Source organism: Artemia franciscana, chromosome 7 (assembly GCF_032884065.1).
Source record: "Artemia franciscana chromosome 7, ASM3288406v1, whole genome shotgun sequence".
Taxonomy (NCBI): Eukaryota; Metazoa; Arthropoda; class Branchiopoda; order Anostraca; family Artemiidae; genus Artemia; species Artemia franciscana.
In genome coordinates, this window is record NC_088869.1 from 39,589,113 (window position 1) to 39,613,780 (window position 24,668).

Sequence of the window (24,668 nt, forward strand, 5' to 3'; positions counted from 1 at the left end):
GGGTATGGCATTGAATAGCCCAGCTAAAAGTGGAAAGTGTAATGGAAACTACTAGTGGACAACAATCGATGAATAAGAAGCAAATATACATCACGTGAGATGCTCTAGGAGCAGGGATTGGTTGTGACATAGTGAGAAACCAATGAGAAGACCTAGATAAACGAGGTTGTCAACGGTTCTAACAGTGGTATTGCCAAGCTCTATCAAGTACGGTGGCATAACTTTCAAGTTGAAAAACACTATTTCTGACTTTTTAGGATTAAAATAAAGACGAAGTTTAAGATACTCCTGTTGAAACGTGACAAAGATCTCATTCATTCATTGGACCCTCAAAATGGAAACGGACTGAAATGGAAGTAACATTTAAAATTTCCATCGGTTAGCGGGTTTGCTGTCCCCCACCATGAACAATAAGGAAAACTGCTTTTTCTGAACAAGTAGCACTAATGTCTCCTTCTATGTTTGTTTTCCCAGGCGTTTATAAGTTACAGGAAATGTCCATGCATGCGCATCCACGTGTCAAAATAGGGAATAGTGAAAATAAGCCTATTTTGTAGCCATGTTCGAACCGGATTTAGAGTCACAGGATCTGCTCAATGGGACCATCGATAATTGCTCAGTTTAGAAATTCCAAGTGTCAAAACTATATTTTTCGCGATTCTTCTCAGAATTCTCCCCTCCTGAGGTAAACTCTCGAAAAATTCCACCCAGCAAAAAATTATCCACACATGCGAAATTCAGCGGTCAAAAAGAAAGAATGAACGATAAAAATAATAAAGAAAAGAAGGATTTTGGAATGTTCTACCTATATTTGAAAATGTTAGGCAGAATCTATGGTGTAGAATATCCTGGAGTATTTCTATTTTTATTTATTTTATTTTTTTTGTGTTTTTGGGAGTTTATTTATTATAGCAGGGTAAGGAATATATGAAAGGGAAATATATAGCCGGGAAATTAATGGCACTTCTAGAGGAACTGTCAGTAGTGACGACCCAATTACTTCTACAAGGCTCACAGGCTCTACACTTTTCTTCCTTTAATGACGAAGAAGATTTAATGGCGATTCCTTCAGGGCAAGACGCAGGTGCACGTCACGACATAGGGAATGTTTTCTGAGGCCCTTTTTCTGGCCCTCTGACACGCTCTAGCACCCTCTCATCATTCCAAAGACATTTTTCAGATATTTTACTGTTAAAAATCATGCATTAAATCCATTACTTCATGTTTCCACAACCCAGCCCTCTGTGATACACCAAGAGAATTAACACCCCCGTTCCACACTATTATTGACCCACTGGCGCCCTTAACCACCCCGTCAAAATCCCCGTTAGCGTTTTTTCAGATGATTCCTAGCAATTGAGGCCAGCGTGGCACAATATGCCACCTCTATGATACCATACGGAGCACATCCTAAAAAATAAAAAATATTATTACAAAATACTTATTACAAAACAAAAATAATTTATTACAAAACAAAAAATAAATCCAAAAATATTAAAGATTCTTCTTACAAAATACAAATGATTCTTTTTAAACAAAAAATAATTCCTTCAAATTAGAAAATGAATCCTAAGAAATCACAAATTCTCATTACAAAACAAAAAAAATTCTTACAAAACAAAAATACGCCCTAATTAATCCTTACAAACAAAAATACATGAAAAGATTAGGGGTTGTTCTTACGAAATACAAAGTACTTCTTACAAAACAAAACATACTTCTTGGAAAGCAAAAAATAATACTTGCAAAACAAAAATACATCTTAAGAAATCACATTCTACTTGCGAGGTAAAAATAATTCTTACAAAACGAAAATACATACTAAACAATCACAAACGGTTCTAAAAAAAATACAAAATATATCCTATAGAAAAAATCATAAAATGAATCTTACAAAATACAAGAATGCCCGATAAATGCCATCTGTGGCATTTGTGGCATATTGCTATTAATTCTTTCTAGAGGGTGCGGTGTACCAGCCATTCAGTGTCACATGCAGGAAATTACCATGGAACAACACAATCTAACAATGAAATGGCAAGTTTTCGGTGTTCAAATAAAAACAATGGTCATTTTTCAAATTTACAAATTAATTTTTGAGAGAAAAACTGTGATCATGTTCCCCCAGAGGGTGTCATCGGGGGGTGGTTTGTTGTGCCATGCTGGCCTCAATCGCTAGAAGTCATCAGTAGAAACGCTAACGGGGATTTCATTAAGTTTAAATGATTGATTCTAGTGTAAACGAATATTTTTGCAGGAAAATACCTGAAACATTTGCCTGAAACGCTATTTAACATCCCATGTGTACGCCGTTATTACGTAACGCCCACTTCTGTGTCCTCCTCAGTTCCAAATGCTGATCCCCTATGGGCCTGAAGAAACATGAAATGTGTAAATGCGTCATCCTTAACACTGGTAAATATTCCCTATTACATAAGAACAAAAAACATCATGAAGAAAAACATCTTAAAAACGTATTGAACTTTCATGAATCGTCTTAAAAAATGTTTTGTAGGAAAATGTCATAAAAAGCGTTTTGAGATGTCTTAAAACCTTATGAAACATGACTTGAAGAAAATATCTTAAAAAACATGTTGAAATTTCTTCAAACGTCTTGAAGAATAAGGTCTTAAAACCGTCCTGAAATGTCTTGAACGTCTTGAAAATATCTTGAAGAAAAACGTCTTAAAACAGTCTTGAAATGTCTTGAAACATCTTGAAGGAAATGTCTCAATAAATTCCCCCACTTGACTAATGGACTCTTAACACGTCATATTACGTAGCGCCTCAGACCCTATTACGTAACACCCAAAGAAATCATCCCTTATTACTTGAGAGACTTGCGTCACCCTCAACTCCAATTACATAATTAGAAAACATTCCCTATGACGTAACATGGAACTGCCTCTTTCACTGATGGAATCGCCGTTAAGCCTTCTTAGTCATTAAAGGAAGAAAAGAGTAGCATCTATAGCCCTTGTGAAAGTAATTGAGCTGTCACTATTGTTGTCCTGAGATAGAAATGCACAGAGATAGCAGGCTGTGATTAGGTTTTATGTATGAGTATTCACTTCTCGTAGGCTTGACCCGGTACTGACCAGGGGCGTCACTAGCTAAAATGTTTGGGAGATGGAAATGGATTATCCGAATGACTCGAATGATATTACTATAAAAATTATTTATGAAAAAAAACAACAAATAAACACACGTCCAAGATCTTTCTTTTGGAAATAAAATAATTACTTTAGCACTTTGTAAATAAATGTTATTAATGACTGAATGAATGTCAACACTCACTTGCCTTAGCAGATCTGTTGTATAAGGTCACATGGTTTTTAGAGCTAAAGATTAGTTGTTAGCTGATTGCTATCGATAACCGATTATTTAGGCAGAGATTTTGTTGGTTTTGGCTGCTTTTTATGGCACTTGGTATTTACCAAGTGACATTTAGCGATCGCAATTTCTGCCTGTATGTCGGTCTGTCTCTGTCGGTCCCGGTTTTGCAAGTTTGGACACTTTCAGATAAGCTAGGACGATGAATTTGGCAGGTGTGTCAGGGACCAGACCAGATTAAATCGTTTCCCTGATTTGACAACCTAGGGAGGGGGAGGGGGAGTGTGGTTAATTTAGAAAAATTAGAAAAAATGAGGTATTTTTTGCGAACCGGTAATCGGATTTTAATGAAATTTGATATTTAGAAGGCTATCGTATCTCAGAGCTGTTATTTGGAATCCTAACCGGATCTGGTGACATTGGAGGGAGTTGGAGGGAAAACCTGAAATCTTGGACAACGATCATAGCGAAGAGATCGGGATGAAACTTGATGGAAAAAAATAAGCACAAGTTCTAAATACGTTATACCATAACGGATCCACTCTCTTTGGGGGGGGGGGGGGGTGGTGTGTTGAGGGGTTAGTTCTGAGAACTTAGCAAAAATGAGGTATTTTTTAACTTACAAACGAGTGATCGGACCTTAATGAAATTTGATATTTAGAAGGACCTCGTAACTTAGACCTCTTACTTTAAATTCCAACCAGATCCGGTGTCATTGGGGAGAGTTGGGGGGGAATATTGGAAAAAACTTAGAGTGGAGAGACTGGGATAGAACTTGGTGTGAAGAATAAGCACAAGTCTTAGATACTTGATTGATATAACTAGACTGGATCCGCTCTCTTTGGGGGATTGGGGGGAACATAATTCTGTAATTCACAACAATTAGAAAAAATGAGGTATTTTTAACTTACGAAAGGGGATTGGATCTTACTGAAATTTAATATTTAGAAAGACCTCATTTCTCCGAGCTCTTATTTTAAATGTTAATCGAATCAAGTAACATTTGGGGGAGTTGAAGGAGGAAACCGGAAATATTGGTAAACCCCTTAAAGTGGAGAGATCATTATGATAATTGGTGGGAAGAATAAGCACAAGTCCTGCATACATGATGGACATAATCAGACCAGACTTTCTCTCTTTGGGGGAATTGGGGGGGGGGGGGGGGGGTAATTCAGAAAAATGAGGTATATTTAACTTTCGAACGGGTGATTAGTTCTTAATGACATCTGATATTTAGAAGGAACTCATGTCTCAGAGATCTCATTAATTAAATCCCGACAAGATCTACTAACATTGGGGGGGGGGAACGGAAACCTTGGAAAACGCTAAGAGTGGAGAGGTCGGAATGAGACTTTTTGGAAAGAATAAGCGCATGTCCTTGATACGTTATTGACATAATCAAGCCAGATCCGCTCTCTTTGGGCGAGTTGGAAGAGGGGGAGGGGTATCTGGAAAATTGTTAAAAAATGATATATTTTTAACTTATGAACGGGTGAACGGGTGGTCTTTCTAAAAATCAAATAAAATTTGATTTTTAGAAAGACTCATGTCTCAGAGCTTTTATTTTTAATCCTGACCGGAATCTGTGACATAGGGGGGAGCTGGAGGGGGAAACCAGGAATATTGGAAAACGCTTAGAGTGAAGAGATTGGGATGAAACTTGGTGGGAAGAATACGCAAAAGACCTAGGTACGTAATTGACACAACCGGACCAGATCTGCTATCTTTGGGAGAGTTGGGGGGAGGAGATTTCCTGTGCTTTGGCAAGTTCGGTGATCCTGGATGTGCTGGACGATGAAAATTGGTAGGCGTGTCAAGGACCTGCACATATTGATATTATAACAGTTTTTTCCCCGATTCGACCATCTAGGGGGGGGGAGGGGCTGGAGGGAAGCGAAATCATCGATATTCAGGTATGTTTATTTTACGAATGGGCGATCGCATCTTAATGAAACTTGATACATAGAAAGAAGTCATGCCTCAGATGCTCCATTTTTAATTCGGGAAACGAGCGGTGAAGGGGGAAAACAGAAATCTTGCAAATTGAAAATTTTGGAAAACTCTTAGAGCAGAGAGATCGGGATGAAACTTGAATAAGCACAAGTTCTTGATGCGTCATTGACATAACTGGGCCGGATTTTCTCTCTTTGGTGGAGTTCAGGGGATTTCTAGTACTTTGGTGAGTTCAAGAATAATTACAAGTTATAGATATGTGATTGACATAAGCGGACCAGATCCGATCTATTTGGGGATTTGGAGGGATTTTTGGTGCTTTGGCGAGTTCGGTGCTTCTTGACGTGCTAGGACGATGAAATCGATAACCCTAGTACTGAGTCTAATTTTAGGTTCCAACTTCGTCACAAGTGCCATATGAGCTCTTGGCTCTTGTTGTTTATAGCGGATAGTCATAAAGGTATAGACACCTAAATCTTTGGATCCCACTGACTTTCTATTAAAAAATTAAACTAATAAAATTATAGTGAAACGCGTATAATATTTTAAATAAGACTGAGGACCAAACGGCATAGTTATCCTGATTTTGCTTGTTTTCCGTATTATTTGAAGTGATGAACCGTTGATATTTTGGATTTTTTAATTTGTGTTTTTTTCATTTATATTTTTGTTTTTGCCTTTTATTTATGTATATTATGTTTAGTTTTTTCTTTTCGTTGAAAAAGGCTTCCGGACGTTAAGTCGAAATATTCGGACCTTTTTTAATTATTAAAAGTTTCCTTGTATTTTCCAATTTTATCCACTGTCTTATTTAGAATATTACGCCCGTTGTGTTATTTTCATTTTTTTTTTATTCGTTACTTATACTATGCCGTAGGTCTATTATAGTAGCCTTGTATTCTTTTAATATTAAAATTATCTTGACAATTTAAACACACATATTTAACTTGGTCAATTTAGGGGCGTCATGCCTTCAAAACCCAATCTTCAAAAAATTACATACCTTTTTTACTTTCCCTCTTTAATCATGTATAAATAATGATGCAGCCGTTGATTTTTTGAAATAAACGTAGGCGTGGTCTCGATATGAGCATTTAAAAGTGAGTTTTTTCGTTATAAAGTATAATTCATTGCGGTAGTATAAAACATAAGAAGTGTAATATTTTGTTCTAAAAGAATCACCAAAGTAAAGTTAAAAAAATGTAAAATTTACATCTGACTTTTATTTATTATTATTTTTTTTAATGTATAGCTATTTCATGGCCAAGGATGATTTTTCCATGTCTTGTTCTCTACATTTCATTTTAGTTTCAATAATTATTATTTGTGAGCATAGAAAAAATTATTCTATATTTGGTGATGTTGATTATACATTTAGTGATAAGGGCTGTTTTTGAGTTTTGTCTATAATATTTGTATCGCGATATTTCCTCATTTTTATTTTCCAATCTATACCTTTTTTCCCAGGTTTTAACATTTGCCTTTCAAAATTACAGCTTAAACCAAATCAAAAATGGATGACATCTGAGCAGATAGAATCAACGAAAGAAGAAGGCCCTATCTTACGAACAGCAAAAGCTTTGGATGCAGTCAGACATTACGAAGATATCCTATCAACGCCTGTTTATCAAGAAGGTTCTGCTTATCTGAACACAATTTTACATGAAGTTGAGCCAGCTGAGGCATCTGATGCTTCTGCGGGATCTCTTAGCGCGAAAGAACAACTGGCCGCTGAATTGGCCTTTGAAAAAGGTAAACTGGTAGCTGAATTTAATTCGATGTTTCGCAAAAAGGGCTTAAGTCAGCTGTTTTTTTCTTTTTTTAATGAGTTAAGTATATGATTCGAACGAACTTAAGTAAATCTATCGATTTTTTCATTCAAAGTGGGCTTATCTTTAATTCTGACCGAGTTATAAATTGTTTCAAAAAGACGTAAAAGAGACCACAATTCCCTTCTCAGTAATGAATAATTCAGGAGTTCGGACATTTTCTGTGAATTCTGACTAAGTAATTAACTCAGTCTTATGAATCAGTGATAATTTAATCAGTCTTTAAAATTTAAAAAACTATAATTCTGATTTTTGTGAGATAGATTTCTTCATTATGCGTTTTTATTTTCATTTTGCTCCCCTGTAAAATTAGTTCAAGTGGACATAGGCCCTTTTTGCAAAACGCCATGTATTTATCTTTGGCATTCTCTGCTAATGGCTGTTCAAGAAAAGCTCGAGACACCAAAATAACTGCAATTTTTCCCCTTAGACTCGTCTTAGGTCTATTTATACCTAAAAATCATGATTTTCTAGGATTTTCTTTTGGTTGGGTTATTTGCCTTTCATTCACTCAGACAATCTGTATTGACTTTTTCTACAATTTGCCATAGCTTGGTGCCCACAACTACTTGATTTTAATTCAAAATTAATGGAACTAAAATCATCAATTAAATTTGAATTAGAATCAAGTAGTTGTGGGCATCAAGTTTATAAAAAGCAATTGTAGAAAAAGCAAGACATATGGTCGAAGGGAGTGAGAGGCAAATCTGGCATAAGCTCTTATTAGGAAAAACCTTGATTATCTAGGATTTTATTTTGCTTGGGTTATTGGTAGGGCTTCTGTGCTTTTTCCCATTACACATTCTTTTGGTTGTTCAAAAATTATAAAGTTTTTAGGGCAGTGTCACATTTTCGTCAGTGTTGCCAGAAAAAATTCAAACTTGAATAGTCTTTTGATTCCCAAAGACAGCTACACCCTCAAACGAAAACTCCACATTCATAAGTGTTTTGTGCTGTTTTTGCTTATTTTTTTCACTCACTTTCCTCTTTCTTAAGTTTGGTCCTTCTACTTCTAAAAATTCTGTAGCTGTACATATGGAGATTTTTTTCATCGAAAAATCGAATATTTGGATGAGAACATATCTTATTTTCAGTATTAATAGTATATATATTTTGTAAGTTTCTGCAATTCCAGAGAAAACCTGCATAATTGTATATATCAATGCAACAAATATGTAAACCAACAAACAAGCCCGGCTACCTCCGACGATAGAGCACGAGACTCAGTCAGGATCTTAAGTTGGATTCATACGCTAGCCTTTTCTCCATCGATGAAAACAAAATAATATGAATTTTTTTCGTTTGTAAGTAAAACTTGCAATGGTGAAGACTAAATTATTAGACTTTTGTACGCCTGCAGATAATGAACGAATTTTATTAGAGGGAGGGGGAGTTTTTCCCCTTTTTAAATGAGCATTTTGAAAATGGTATTTATGGTAAGTCTATCTTGTTTTGTCTCATGACTGGGGGTCGATTTAAATCTTCGTGTTGGGGGGAGGGGATTTCTCTGTGATTTCTCTCAGAGGTCTACGATACTATGTATATTCTTTTTTAGTTTATACCTATTGTCCAAGAAATTTTGTTGATTAATAAAATTAATTTCGCATGTATGTTGTAGGCAGACATTTAATAAAGTAATTTATTTGTGATTTTGTAATTAGTGGTGGTGTTGTGATTGATCGTTTTCACACTACTGATTCGCTTGGAAATATAAACGCTTTCCAATTACATAAAGTAATATTTATTTTTTCAGACCGGCAGAGATCAGAGCTCTCCAAAGCAATGGCTCCAGATCATGAATATCAGTTTGCCAACCACGTTGTAACACTCCGGAGAACTGGTGACATAGAAGATGTCCATACACTTTGGGAAGAAGGTTAGTTAGTAGGCACTTCAATCCATATAGCACTTAGACATGAGCACAATGGGGTCTACGCCAAACATAATTCGAGCTCAGGTGGAGCTAAAACAAGGCTTGACATTAATTTCTCCCACTTTTTTATTCATGCTGTATTGTCCTCGTCTGCTTTTGATAGTATAACGTTTTTCTGAACGAAAGTATTTGTGAACTACATTGAAACACTCCATACATTAGCAACAAAGACAACACTGCTTTCCATCAAACCAAAATAGAGGAAGACACAGAGCAATCTTATAAAGTTTGTGGATAATACAGTAAGTAAAACCCAAGTGAATATTTCGGCTATATAAGTAACAGCGGTCATCACCGAAATATAAAATAACAGAAAAGTTTCTACTGATATGAACTTGACGAAAAAAAATTGAAAGATTAAAGATCAAGTTTTTGAGAGTCTCAGCGTCCTCACCTCACATAAGTTCAACTGATACTGGCAAAAAAGGTTATTGTAAAAATATCTGAATTGATTACAAATTGGAACAATTCTTTGTTGTAATACTTGCCCTTCATACAGCTAGTCTTTATACCTTTTAGAAGTTAGTTCATCTTTATTGACTACTAAGTTTATTTATTACCACTGATGAACTTTCTGATGAATTCTCAACTTCCACGGGAGTTTTACAACGATGTATCCTGTCACCTCATTTATTCAACCTGTATCTTCACGCCATACTGTCCTTGATACCTGACGAACATGGAACCAAAATAGGTGGAGTCCTAGTTAACAAGCTCAGTTATGCTGACGACATTGATCAGCTCTCTATAATGGCCTCCTAGACAAGAAGGCCTCCTCCTATCTATAATAACCTCCAAAGACAAGCAGACTGTCTCAACGAAGCAACAAAACCTTTTGGCATGCAAATTAACGCCAAACAAACGAAATTTGTGGTCATGTTATGGCAAAAACAAGCAGCTACTCCCTTCATATTGATTGAAGGCCAGCCAGTTGAAACGGTCCACCAATTTGTCTACCTTGGTAGCCTCCTTACAGGGGACACCTCTGTCGTACCTCTGACATCAAATGCCGCCTAGTGCTTGCTAGCTCCAACCTTAAGAGACTCACAAATATCTGGATAGCCGAAGCCTGTCGAACCAAGTGAAAGTTCAACTTTTTTACAGCCTGATTGTGCCAACTGCTATATATGGGTGTGAGACCTGGACCCTGAAGATCAAAAATGAGCACAACCTACTGGTATTCGAGATGAGATGTCTCCGCCACATCGCAAGAATCACCTACACTGAATGCGTGAACAATGAGGAGGTGCGAAGACGGCTGAAGTCCTTCGACATAATCCTAAATAAAATCAAACGACAACAACTGCAATGACTCGGGCATGTCAAGGAAACAGACTACGACCATCTATTGAAAACTTCCCTCGGAGGAACCATGGATGGGTCTTGACCGCGAGCAACACCTCAGAAGAGGCGGATTGAAAACTTTGACCGAAAGCGTATCGTAGAGTTGGCTCAAACTGCACACGATAGAGCAACGTACCGAGCCCTAGATCACGCCCTGTCAAAACGAGTGGCCCTAAAACGTCCCACGAGGGTGTACGGGACTTGAGTAAGTAAGCAAGTTTATTTCATACTGTATTAAATCACTTTTTTATAAATAAGTTTGTCTACCTAGGGTTAAGCGTTTACTTCCCCTAGTCTTTATTTAAGGATGTATTATTATTTAAATTTACTTTTATTTCAATTGCTTCACATAATTTTTTTTTATTCTGATACTTCATACAACTGGTTGCATAGAGAAAGTCCTATCCTTTGGGAAGAGATTTGATGGGTAAGAACTTTGAACTTTGAAGAGCTCAGGTCTGAGCCAAGGGTGATTTGCGTATAGGTGGCGCTAAAACTGCCTAAATATTAATAACGATTTTATTTTTCACTAGCCTCTGAATCTTCAAGTCTGGGCTTGGCAGTGTTACTGCTTCCCAAATGAAAGACCAGTCATTCACCAACAGTTTTATAACACTTCATAGTAGTAGTAGTAGTAGAACAATTTTATTAGAGATAAACGTTTCTTAATCAATAGCACAACATAAGCGGAGCTTGCGAGGCTGTGCTAAATTCAAGGAAAATAAAGAGAGAATATGGAGAATGAGACCATATACCGAAATCAACAAAAAAAAAAAACAAAAAAAAAAACAACATGAACAGTACGTTACCTTGCGTGACCTCAAGACAACAAAAATAACAAACAAAAAATTAAATAAATATTACAAATGAATAACCTATGGAAAATTTATTTTAGTTAATCTGTTTCAAAAGTATACCCTCCGAGCGACTCCACACGTAAATTAGACTTAAACTGGCCAAAGCTACCTATTTCTTTAAGATCTATAATCAGTTTATTCTAAAGTTTTGAAGCTCTGCAAATAAGTGAAAAAGAAGACCTACTTGAAACTAATCGTGAAACAACTGTAGAACAGATGGTGTAGAGGATGTCCGTATTCTTTATTAAGAAGGGTGATGAGCAACCCCACTGACCATAACAGTGGTTGCTCCCGAGCTCAGAAGGGTCAATGCCAAAATGAGGGGTTGAGATGAGCTCAGGAAATATAAAAAAAGAACCAAAACGTTAATTTCCATTTGATTTTTACGAGCGTCCAAAATTAACGGTATTAAAATGAAACTTCTCAGGAAAGACTAAGAGTGTTAAATTAAAACTTCCTGGAAACGCGGAGAGGGATATCGAGCTCAAATTAAAAGACATTATGTCCATCGATGCTTTTAAGCTTATAGAAAGCTTATGGCTGAGAAAAAGGAAAGTCGCTCAGCTCTCGATTGTAAAAATTTCTATTCGTTTTGAGTTTGGCTCGAGTATTTGTTATCTTCTTTTGACATGATTATTCACTTTGATTTCTGTTCGTTTTGGGATTTTTTTTTTATTCATCTCTGAGTATCTGTTATCTTTTTTTATGTAATTATTCATTTGTCTTCTGCTCGTTTTTTTTTTTTTTTTATTTGTTGATATTGTTATTTTTGAGTTAGGTTTTATTTATAGGTTTCGATTATTATGGACTTTTTTGGAAAGTTTTATCTAAAAATAATCAGAAAATAGACTAATCGAGTCAACGCACACTAGCACAGAAATAAAGAGTGGTATTGTAGTCTCTTTGTGTCTCTTGCTTACACTTTAGACAACAAAACAATGTTACGTTGTTTTTTTTATGTACTTTAACCCTTTAATTACTAATTAAATAACAATCAATTTTTTAAAGAGAAATCCCCTTATGATCGTAAGACGTTGATTCAACCATATGCATTGTCACAAAAATCTAAATAGAAAAGATTGAATGAAAAGGTATTGAATGAATTGTTCGTATCTGGACTGCTTTAGTTTTGCAGTTATTTATTACCAATTTTTAGATTTTTTTTTTTTATTACCAATTTTATTCTATTACTGTTTATTACAGTTATTTATTACCAAATTTTTAGATTTTTGTTTATTACCAATTTTATTTTATTACTGTTTGTTACAGTTATTTATTACCAAATTTTTAGATTTTTGTTTATTAACAATTTTATGTTATTACTGTTTATTACAGTTATTTATTAACAATTTTTAGATTTTTGTTTATTACCAATTTTATTTTATTACCGTTTATTACAGTTATTTATTACCAATTTTTAGATTTTTGTTTATTACCAATTTGATTTTATTACTGTTTATTACAGTTATTTATTACCAATTTTTAGATTTTGTTTATTACCAATTTTATTTTATTACTGTTTATTACAATTATTTATTACCGATTTTTAGATGAAGCCCTGGCAGAAAGTTCAAAGGCAACTCAAGCACCAGGTCTGGAAGCATCTGGAGTCCGCGCCAAGTTCAGTCCCAAATCATTACCAAATCAGTTACTGAGTGCGCTTAACTTTTACCGCTGGGGACCAAAAAAAGGACTAACAAAAGATGCATATTCTTGGGGTGGTGTAAGTGTTTATTTTGAATTATAGGGTAATTTATCAGGGAGGATTTATCCAGGATTTACACTATCTGATAACCTGTAATGCCGTCTAATTTTTATGGGCATATTCTCAGTGACTCATCTACCAGTCACGATTAAAACCCTTCAAAAAGTTGCCGATAACTAAGATGAAATAGATAAGATTCATTCATAAATGATGTAACCATTTATGTTCCTTCACCTGAAGAAGGATAAGAAATAAAATCTTCTGTATGTATTTGAAAAAATATCATGAGAAATTTAAAAATAAGAACCTGAAAGTCACCTTTCAGCCTTTAAGTTAAATAAGGAAGAAGGTGCGTCAATGGGGAGGGGAAGGGGCTAATTACCACCCTACCCCCATATTGTTTTGCCCTTCTTCTGGATATTAAAATACACCTTTTTTGGATGATTTCAAAGAAGAAAAAATTGATTTTAGTATTTTCATTACAAAAATTCGAGTGAAATTAAATTGCCACTCTTTAGATTAAAAAAATACACCCTCCTCCCTGCATGTTTGTGAATTGGCACCACTGTAGAGAAGCAACTGTAAAAAGAAACGGGTTTTGAGTAGAGCATCTGCAAATGATTCTCAATTTACTTGAAATTATATCCTTGTGTGATTTTAACTAATAGTATCCCATGGAAAGCTCAAAGATATGAGCCTAAAATCCACCTATAGCGTTGTAGTTAGAAACAGAACTTAAAATGTGATACAAGGATTAAATAGACCATGCACAAACGAACGTCAATTTTCTTCAAACCTAAAGAATGCCATTGTTTCTGGGCGATTCAGGAAATACTTGAAAGTAACGAACATATATTGCTGCTTATAACACAAAATCAACGTCCAACTGGATCCAGAACGGTACAAAGCAGTTGCGTTGCCATCGTGGTATGATTGTACCGTTCCTTCCTTTGGTAACTTCCTTTAACTTAAGGAAGTTTAATTCTCACCGCAAAGGTCTTATAGCCTATAAAGAAGATTATTGTCATCACTAGAAATGATTATGATAACTGAAAGTTATCATAGGCAGCGCAACAGCGCTGCATTTGAAAAGGGGCTCATTCGGTTGGAAATTGAAAAGGCAAGTTCCCTTTTAACAGTTGAAAGTGACTGGAGGGCAATCAGCCCCATCCCACGCCCATCATTTCCCCAAACACCTCTGATCAAAATTTTGAGATGGTCAGAAATTATGATTTTGGAGATTACAAACCTCCCCCCCCCACAGCCCTCATGGCAAGGGATGCAAGTTATGCCCTGGGAACATGAAAGGTTTTTATAGAAAGGGTGGGTGTATAAACAACAAAGGGAGCTCATTGGATTGGTAATAAGAAGTTCTAGTACCCTTTTTAAGAGTCAAGGGGCAGCAATCCCCCCCCCACTCGTCACATTTTCTTGAACTGCATTTGATAGAAATTTTGAGATGGCCACTTGTTCAAAAACATTCCAAAGCTCGCATAACAAAAAACCTTTGGGGTTTACGCAACGCCCCAGAATCTGGGGGCTAGGGTTGTTGGTTATACCCCGGGGGTATGGAAAGTTTTTAAGGTAGAAGTGGTCGTCTGAACTTTAGAAGAGGCTCATTTGATTGGAACTGCATAGTTCTAGTTCCCTTTTTATATTCAAAAATGATGGAGGGCTACTAGCCGCCCCCCCCCTCACTGACCTCCTCTTTTCCTAAACGCATTTGATTGACATTGTGACATGGCCGCTTTGTTCAAAATAGTCCAAAAAGTATATAACAATATCCTCAGGGTGGACACAACCCCTGGAGCCCCGGAGGAAGGGTTTTAATTTGTGTCCCGGGGCATTAAATTTTTTTATGGAAAAGGTGGTTGTATAAACTGCGGATCGGATGGGGCTTATTTGATTGGAAATCAAAAGTTCTAGTGCTCTTTTTAAGAGTCAGAAGTGAATAGAGAGCAACCATTTCCCCCAAGCCTATCAGTCCCCAAAACACATTCGATAAAAATTTTAAGAGAGCTATTTTGTTCAGCATTGTTGAAAGATCCAGTAATTAGGTCTGGGGGCAACCTCTCCACTATCCACTGGGGGATTTCGTTCATTGTTTACATATAGTATATGTTATTGAGAAAGGTATGTATTGTGAACTTTACTTTCCAAAAAGACGAAGGGCATTCATGTGACTCCTTCAAGGAATGTTAAGTATTGTCGAACTAAATCAGAACACGATATGTAAAATACGGATTGTCAAAAAGGCGTATCTCAGGAAGAAAAATGTTTTCTCGTCGTTTTCTCGCAAAAAACTCAGGAATGTATAATAAACTGACAATCCCCGGTCATTTGCTTTTTTTTCTCAGTAAATTGCAAATTATGTTCCGGTCTTGAGAAGGCATCGTGTTTGTCAGCCCTACTCATGTTAAGGTTTTGCTCGTTTTGAGATTGACTTCGTTATTTATTGTAATTTGGTTTGTTTTGAGTTTCGTTTATCTATTGATGGTAATTTGTGGAAGTTTTACGCTTGGAAGCTTTACGCAATTTTGGCTTAATGGAGCTTTTTACTTCTCTTTGGAAAACTTTTGTGGAAAAAGTTTTTTAAATTAATCAATAACTAAATGACAGTAGTTTATCTGTTATGTGATTACAAAAAAAAACATTAGAAAATAGGCCAATAACGTAATAGTCCACAATTGAATCGCTCACCTTAATCTTTTACAGAATGAATTATCATAAGAGAACAAGAGCTAAGAGCTCATATGGCACTTGTGACGAGGTCGGAAGAGCCAAGAGCTCATATGGTATGAGCTCTAGCAAAACTATGAGAATCAATAGATTGCTTTAAAAGGAAAATCAGAAGCTTAATGCCGGTTGGAATTTAGAATAAGAGCTCTGAGTCACGAGATCCTTCCAAATATAAAAATTCATTAAGATCTGATCACCCGACCTGTAACTCTTAAGTTAAAAATACCTAATTTTTTCTAATTTTTTCTTTCCCTTCAGCTCCCCAGATGGTCGAATCGGGGAAAACGACTTTATCAAGTCAATTTGTGCAGATCCCTGACATGCCTACCAATTTGCATCGTCCTAGCACGTCCAGAAGCACCACACTCGCCAAAGCATTGAACCCCACCACCTAACTCAACCAAAGAGAGTGGATGCAATCCTGTTATGCCAATCACGTATCTACGACATTTAAAAGCGTTTTCCAAGATTTCCTGTTTCCCCCTCCAGCTCCCCCCAATGTCAAGGGATCAGGCCGGGATTTGAAGTAAGAGCTCTGAGACATGAGTTCCTTCTAATTATCAAATTTCATAAGGATCCGGTCACCCGTTCTTAAGTTAAAAATACCTCAATTTTTCTCATTTTTCCAAACTAACAGCCCCCAGCTCCCTCAAAGAGAACGGATCCATACCAACTATGTCAATCTCGTATCCATAGCTTGTGTTTATTCTTCCCATCAATTTTCATCCCGATCTCTCCACTCTAAGGGTTTTCCAAGATTTCTGGTTTCCAAGATTTCTGTTTCCCCCTTAAACCCTCTATGTCCCTGGATTCCAAGATTTTAGGTCCCCCCGAACTCCCCCCAATGTCACCAGACCCGGTTGGGATTTAAAATAACAGCTGTGAGACACGATATCCTTCCAAACATCAAATTTCATTAAGATCCCATCACCCGTTCCTAAGTTAAAAATACTTCATTTTGTCTATTGTTTCCAAATTAACTGACCCCCCACTCTCCCCAGATGGTCAAATCGCAAAAATGACTATTTATAATTTAATCTGGTCTGTTCCCTGATACGCCTGCCAAACTTCATCGTCCTAGCTTAATCTGGAAGTACCTAAAGTAGCAAAACCGGGACAGACAGACCGACAGACAGACCGACAGAATTTGCGATCGCTATATGTCACTTGGTTAATACCAAGTGCCATAAAACACATACTCAAAGGTTCTGCTTTAAATTGGGACACATGGCATTTTTATATACCGTACTTCTGATAATATAATAAAGCAAGAATTGATACACATGTCTTTACATTCCAAAAACATTAGCTAGTTGTCTTAAGATAAATAGCTGCATTAATATATTACATAAATTTAGCTGCATTAATGTAAATATAGATTTGATATTTGCTAAAACAAATATTATTGTAGACAGACTAAATTTGTCCGCTGTCCATGTAAAAACTGGTAGCTAACATTGGTAGAGAATATCCTTAACAAATCGAATACTTGTTGGAAAAATTGTTGGATTCATATTAAGTAGCAATTCTGTATCCGCATTTCACACAAATACCTGTTAGCTAACGTTGTTAGCAAACAATTGGACGGCGAAGAAATCTTTCTCTGTTAGAAAATCTATTTTCAATTTATAAAGTCTGTTCTGTCAGATATGTCTTACCTTGTAATTAAACGTTTTCTCTTTTTACACAATCACAAGATAGATCTGTCTTACCCCCCTCCCCAACGCTCCGTCGCACCTCTACCGCTAACAGCATAATCATTGGTCAAGACACGCCTTTGTCGTTTACAATAGGCTACCTACTATGCTACTTGAAACTCTTAGGCTTTAGCCATGGCTCTCAAGTCTTTCATCACTTCTACCAAATTGATAATCCAAATGAATCCATTGCAACTTCATTTTTTAGCACTGAAGTATTTTACAGAAATTATACGTTCCAAATTTCTGGCAATTTCTGGTCCTTAATTCTAACACTGCTTTCAGTTTTACCGGACTAACCTGTTTATGGGACTCTAGTTCATACTAATTTAGAGTAGCTTCGAAGTCGCTTTGAATCTAGTTGAAAAACCTAAAATAGTAAGGCTTACAAAACGCGTAATATTTGTTATTAGTGTAGTTAAAACGAAATCACTGTTATCGAGTATATTTAGTAAAATTATTGTATGTATTTTTGTAGAATTTCTAAAACTTAATTACAGGAATTCGCAACTTAACCGAGTAATGTCTTACCAGTACCAAACTACAATCTTGGTGTTATAGCTGTAGATTTAAAACAATTCCCAGCATAAAACAACTCTATGCAGCAATGTATGTAAATGACCGGAATTGGTTTCGACAAAAGTTAGGTTAAAGCCTGAATCTAATAAATTTCTACTTCACGTTCTATGTGTTATATTTATGTTGTAACAGAACCTATTCTATACAAATTAGTGAAGCATTAATGGCCATTGGCCAAGAGAGCCTCCCGCGGTTGTTCTGCTTACATCTAACATTCGCCTGTGTCGATATTGGTTACAGTAAGTCTACTAAAAGAATTGAGACTGAAAATTAAGATTTAAGAATTTGTAACAGAACCTATTCTATACAAATTAGTGAAGCATTAATGGCCATTGGCCAAGAGAGCCTCCCGCGGTTGTTCTGGTTACATCTAACATTCGCCTGTGTCGATATTGGTTACAGTAAGTCTACTAAAAGAATTGAGACTGAAAATTAAGATTTAAGAATTTAAGATCATTCTATGAACTCTAAAACTAAAGTCAGTTCCTCAATACCCAGGTTGGGCATTTACAGATTTATAGATAGCGCTGTGGCTTGCTACTTTCGTTAGACAAGAAACTTTTAAGGCATCTAAAAACGAAGATGCAGATTGCTTCATGTACTTAGATAACCCATTTGTATTTCCAATGGGTAATGATGAAATCTTGACTTGCGCAAACCGTGGCAACAAATGGGAGCAATAATTCGCTAGTGTACTACCTTTACATCTTCCTACCAAGACGGTGTACAGGGATATATGGACTTCGAAATCTCCCTCCCCGAAAGTTTGGTCTGATTCGTAAAAACGTAACAAAAATGCATATAAACAAACTTTTAATATGTTTTTAATTTTATTTATAATCCCTCTCCCCCCCCCCCAAAAAAAAAGAATCCTGGATACGGCCTTGCTTCCCACCGAAGCAAAATTGTAAAGTTTTAAGAATAAAAGTCTGCTTGCTACAGTGCATCAATAGTTGCTTTAATCAATTAAAAACGTGGGAAAAATATTACTGAGGCACAACCCCTTTAAGCCATGCTAAAAAGTTGCTAATGAAATTCTAATTTATTGAACGTCCTCGGGTACAGGAGCTAGTAAGCTCATCTCAACTTTAGACAGGCTAGATTCTGAAACTAGCAAACTGCTACCCTGAGCAGTGTTGCCAACTCTAAACTAAACTCTACCAGTTTTCCGACTAAAAAACTTCCAAAAGAGATTAATTTGTACCTTCTGAACAGAAGGATAAAAATTTACCATAGAAAGAAGAAAATTTTCGCTTAACTAAAAGTTGAACAGATATCCGAGTCAGAAAAGAGCAGGTATAACCAAAATGTACCAGAAAATTTGATTGTGGTAAAAAAATTTCTAAATGTACTGCATCGTACCAGGACCTCCAAATTGTACCAACAACAATACAATTGCACGGCGTTGGCAACACAGTCCGCCACCTTAGATTCTGAAGAGCACTGAACCAGGTACAAAAGACCCGATTATAGTGAAAACCACTCTGGAACAAATGAATTTTAATTTCCATATTTAAAAATTCCTCTCTTACAGTCAGACATGGTCACTTATGGGAAGAATGTTATCAAACTGTCAAAAATGGTTACAACTTTTTTGAAGATGTCACCACGGCTGCTCAGACTCCAGCCACCACTTTATATTCTAGGTAAGATCTTGTAGCCATCATTCCATTATTCAGTTAATGATTTTAGTAAGTTATAATTCTTTGGACTGATATAATTCATCGCAGTTGGTATACTAAATTTGTCAATTGTGTAAAAGCTTATTCATAAGGAGATTTAGATAACGCCGAAAATTCGCTAGCACCAGACTCGTTCATAATAAGACTTGGCCAAATTATAGTTCAAGTAAAAATAAGCGAAGAAGTTCACTTTATTTATTTTTTTGGTATTTAAACTCTTTTGTCAAGCCAATTGAAAAGCTTCCCTATTAATTTTCGGCTATACAGCATAAACCGCAGAGAAATTCAAACTTATGGTGAAGATTTTGTATCTTAACTAGTTAACTTTTTAATCAGGGAAATGTTGTCTGGCGTTAGCCAAATATCGCTTTTAGCCAAGTTTTGGTGCTCGAAAACTGCCATTGTAAACGAGGTCCGTGACCTTTTTTCTTAGCCAAGACTTGCCTATTAGATAGATTTTGACAAGTGTTAGCCAAATATTGGAGTTAGCTAAGCTCTGGTATTAGATAGACTTGATTGTGAACAGAGTGCAAAATATTTTTAAAAGCAAAATAAATTTATTTTCCAGCTGTTTTGATCGATTTCACCCCCCCCCCCCCCCCTCTCAAAGAAAAAATCTTTGCATACCTTCCTACTTGGGACTTTTCCGATTGATTCGATTCAGAAATCAATGCAACGTTATCTTCCTTGAAACTTAGTAACGTCATGCTTCAGTTGTTCTAAATCAGTGGAATATGTTTTCATTTTGGGTCGCCAAATAATTGCTCGTTATAAAAGATTTTGTTTATTTCGGTATTATGAAAATAATACTTTGATCAATTTCACCTCCCCCCTCTCCTCAAAGAAAAAATATTTGCATACCTTCCTATTTGGGACTTTTTTCCAGTTGACTCGATTCAGAAATTAATGCAACGTTATCTTCCTTGAAACGTAGTAACGTCATGCTTCAGTTGTTCTAAATCAGTGGAATAAGTTTTTCATTTTGGGTTGTCAAATAATTGCTCGTTATTAAGATTTTTGTTTGTTTCGGTATTATGAAAATATTACTTATGTAGAGGTTTAAACTGATTGGTATATAACTTCACTTTTTTTTACAATTGTATCGCATTCTTTTATAATAGTGACGCTACCTTTGTGTATTTCTTCTTCAGAAGCCATTATGCCATAATGCTAAAACATATGTATTTTTAAGTGACCTTCGTATCTTTTCTGCGTTTTGACATAAATCTTGTTTCTTCTAGGTGACATACATGGAAAGCTAAGTGACCTTAATATTTATGAGAAAGCACTGTGGCGAGCAGGTCCGAGTCTTTGTCCCGCTGATATACTTTTTTTAGGAGATTTCGTAGATAGAGGAATGTCTAGTGTCGAAGTGGTGACATACATTTTTGCAATTAAATGCTTGTCACCAGAAAAAATTCATCTTGTGCGAGGTAATCACGAAACTAGAAGGGCACAAAAAAGATATGGCTTTTACAAGTAAGATATATATTCCTTTTTAAATGTTAATTATTATGGAGTCTGTTTATTAGCTAATTACGTCTATCAATCATGTCTCTTTAATTGATTCTGTTTTTAAAGTTGCTATTTCTTTGAACGCATCCGGCCTGTTGAGTTTCCCGGTTCAGCTGCTTGAAGCTTTTTGTGTCTGGATAAGCCCCCTCCAGGCAACAATTTTGAAAAAGGTTTGCCCAGGGACGTGGGTAAGGGGAAGCCTCGGGTCTTCTCCCTCTGAAATCCTGAATTGTCCGAAATTTTGGCAACTTCTTACTCAAATTGTCAAGTAAAATTATGTTTTTATTATTGCCCCCCCCCCCACGTTCTCTTGAAGCCCGAAAGAAAATCTAAGTTCGGGCCATTGAGAGCAGATTAGCCTTGATTTTCCAAAAAAAATATTTATAACATTTTGGAAAAGCTTCATTCTACAAAAAAAACAAAAAAACAGTCCATGCCACAGTTTAGCTAAGAGGTGCGATAACTATGAGATAAGAATTTGGTCGTCAAACAGTTTATACAAGCTGAAAGTGCTACTATTGCGCATTTCCTTACTTAGAATTTTATTTTGGAAGAGTCATTCGGGAGAGACATTCAGCAAAGGATATAGTCTTTTTGTTATTCTTTGCTTTTATATACAAGGTTGTACCTCTTCCTGGGGTTTGGTTGGGGAGGAAGTGTAGGGCGATATCTGGTTATCAGAGGGTGGAGATCTTCCATTTACCAAAGAAATTTTGCTAAAAATTTTGACAAATAAAAATGCTTCTGTGAGCCAACCAAAAAATGTTCGATTTTGCTTCTTTTTTTCTCTTTTTTTAATGTCATTCTTAACCTTGATGATTTTTTCATGTCTTGGTCACTATTTAAAATATATAAAACCTTACTTTTACTTTGGTGGTGGTTTTTACAATTTGGTTTTTATGGTACTTGGTATTAACCAAGTGACGTATCGCGATTGTAAATTCTGTCGGTCTGTCTGTCTGTTCCGGTTTTGCTACTTTAGGCACTTCCAGGTAAGGTAGGACGATGAAATTTGGCAGGCGTATCAGGGACCGGACAAGATTAAATTAGAAATTGTTGTTTTCTCCATTTGACCATCTGTGGGGGAGTGGGGGTCGGTTAATTCGAAAAAAATGGAATAAATGAAGTATTTTTAACTTACGAACGGGTGATGGGATCTTAATGAAATTTGATGTTTGAAAGTATATTATGTCTCAGATCTCTTATTTTCAATCCTGACCGGATCCGATGATATTAGGGGAAGTTGGGGGAGGGGAGACTAAAATCTTGGAAAACGCTTAGAATGGAGGGATTGGGATGAAACTTCGCGGGAAAATAAGTAGGAGTCCTAGATAGGTGATTGACATAACCGGAAAGGATCTGCTCTGTTTGGGGGAGTTGGGGGGGGGTGGTTAATTCTGAAAATGAGAAAAAATGAGGTATTTTTAACTTACGAAGGAGTGATCAGATCTTAATGAAATTTAAAGTTTGGAAGAATATCGTGTCTCAGAGTTCTTATTTTAAATCCCGGCTGGATCCGGTGACATTTTGGGGGGATTTGAGGGGGGGAACATAAAATCTCGGAAAACGCTTAGAGTTGAGGGATCGGGATGAAACTTGGTGGGAAAAACAAGCACAAGTCCTAGATACGTGATGGACATAACCGGAACAGATCTACTCTATTCGGGGGAGTTGGGGATGGAATGGTTAATTCTGAAAAATTAGAAAAAATGAGGTATTTTCACTTACGAAGGAGTGATCGGATCTTAATGAAATTTGATTTTTGGAAGGATATCACGTCTCATAGCTCTTATTTTAAATCCCGACCGGGTCCGGTAACATAACGGGGAGTTGAGGGGGATCTAAAATCTTGGAAAACGCTTAGAGTAGAGGGATCGAGATGAAACTTGATGGTAAAAACAATTATAAGTCGTAGATACGTGATCGAAATAACCGGAACGGATCCGCTCTCTTTGAGGAGTGGGAGGAGGAGGGTTAATTCTGAAAAATAAAAAATGAGGTAATTGTAACTTACGAACGGGATATCAGATCTTAATGAAATTTGATATCTAGAAGGATCTTGTGCTTTAGAACTCTCATGTGAAATCTCGACCAGACCGGTGACATTGAAGGGAGATTGAGGGGGAAACTGGAATTTTTGGAAAACGTCAAAATCGAGGTATCTTACGAATGGGTGATCGGATCTTAATGAAACCTGATATATTGAGGAATCTTATGTCTCAGATGCTCCATTTTCAATTCGAATCGGATCCGGGGACATAGAGGGTTGGAGGGCGAAACAGATATCTTGGAAACCGGAAATCTTGGAAAACCCTTGGAGTGGAGAGATCGGGAAGAAACTTGATGGGAAGAATAAGCACAAGTTATACATACGACATTGACATAATTGGTACGGATCCGTTCTCTTTGAAGGAGCTGGGGGTTGTTAATTTGGAAAAATTAGAAAAATTAAGGTATTTTAACTTAAGAACGGGTGACCGGATCTTAATGAAATTTGATTTTTATAAGGGACTCATGTCTCAGAGCTGTTATTTCAAATCCTGACCAGATCTTTTGACATTGGGGGGAGTTGGAGGGAGAAACCAAATATCTTGGAAAACGCTTATAAATGTCGTAGATACGTCATTGACGTAACCGTACTGGATCTGCTCTCTTTCGTGGAGTTAGGTGGTGGGGTTCAGTGCTTAGGCGATTTTTGGGCTTCTGGGCGTGCTAGGACGATGAAAATCGTCCTAGGATTGGTACGATGAAAATTGGTCAGGGAGCTGCACAAATTGACTTGATAAAGTCGTTTTCCCCGATTTTACCCTCTGGGGGGCTGAAGGGAGAGGGAAAATTAGAAAAATTGAGGTATTTTTAACTGACGAGTGGGTGATCGGATCTTAATGAATTTTGATATTTAGAAGGACTCTTGACTCAGAGCCCTTATTTTAAATGCTAGAGCTCATACCATATGAGCTCTTGGATCTTCCTACATCGTCACAAGTGCCATATGAGCACTTAGCTCTTGTTATTTATTTTAGTAGTTATTTTATAAGGTTTTTATTTGCACTGAGGGTTTTGCACTGTCTGGGCCAAAATATATACATTACGTTTTTATTTTCACTGGCTGCAAATTTCTTCGTTTTTTCTTGTTTTTACGGCACTTGGTATTAACCAAGTGACATAGCAATCGCAAATTCTGTCAGTCTGTCTGTCTGTCTGTCGGTCCCGGTTTTGCTACTTTATGCATTTCTGGTAAGCTAGGACGATGAAATTTCGCAAGTGTATCAGGGACCGGACCAGATTAAATTAGAAATAGTCTTTTTCTCGATTTGACCATTTGGGGGGAGAGTGGGGGGCCGGTTAATTCGGAAAAAATAGAAAAAATGAAGTATATTTAACTTATGAGCGGGTGATGGGATCTTAATGAAATTTGGTGTTTGGAATGATATTGTGTCTCAAAGCTCTTTTTTTAAATCCCGACCGGATCTGATGACATTGGGGGGAGTTGGAGGGGGGA

At 36.5% G+C, this 24,668-nt stretch overlaps 1 protein-coding gene across 1 annotated transcript in view; it reads left to right on the forward strand.

Annotated features, from left to right (window-relative positions):
• The window catches only part of LOC136029272 (uncharacterized), a 46,841-nt gene that overhangs the window by 13,111 nt on the left and 9,062 nt on the right, over positions 1 to 24,668 (forward strand). The window contains exons 3-7 of the mRNA XM_065707523.1: positions 6,783 to 7,038; positions 8,869 to 8,991; positions 12,800 to 12,972; positions 19,504 to 19,615; positions 20,893 to 21,130. Of these exons, the coding sequence (XP_065563595.1) occupies positions 6,783 to 7,038; positions 8,869 to 8,991; positions 12,800 to 12,972; positions 19,504 to 19,615; positions 20,893 to 21,130 (902 nt within the window). The remainder of the gene's footprint in view (positions 1 to 6,782; positions 7,039 to 8,868; positions 8,992 to 12,799; positions 12,973 to 19,503; positions 19,616 to 20,892; positions 21,131 to 24,668) is intronic.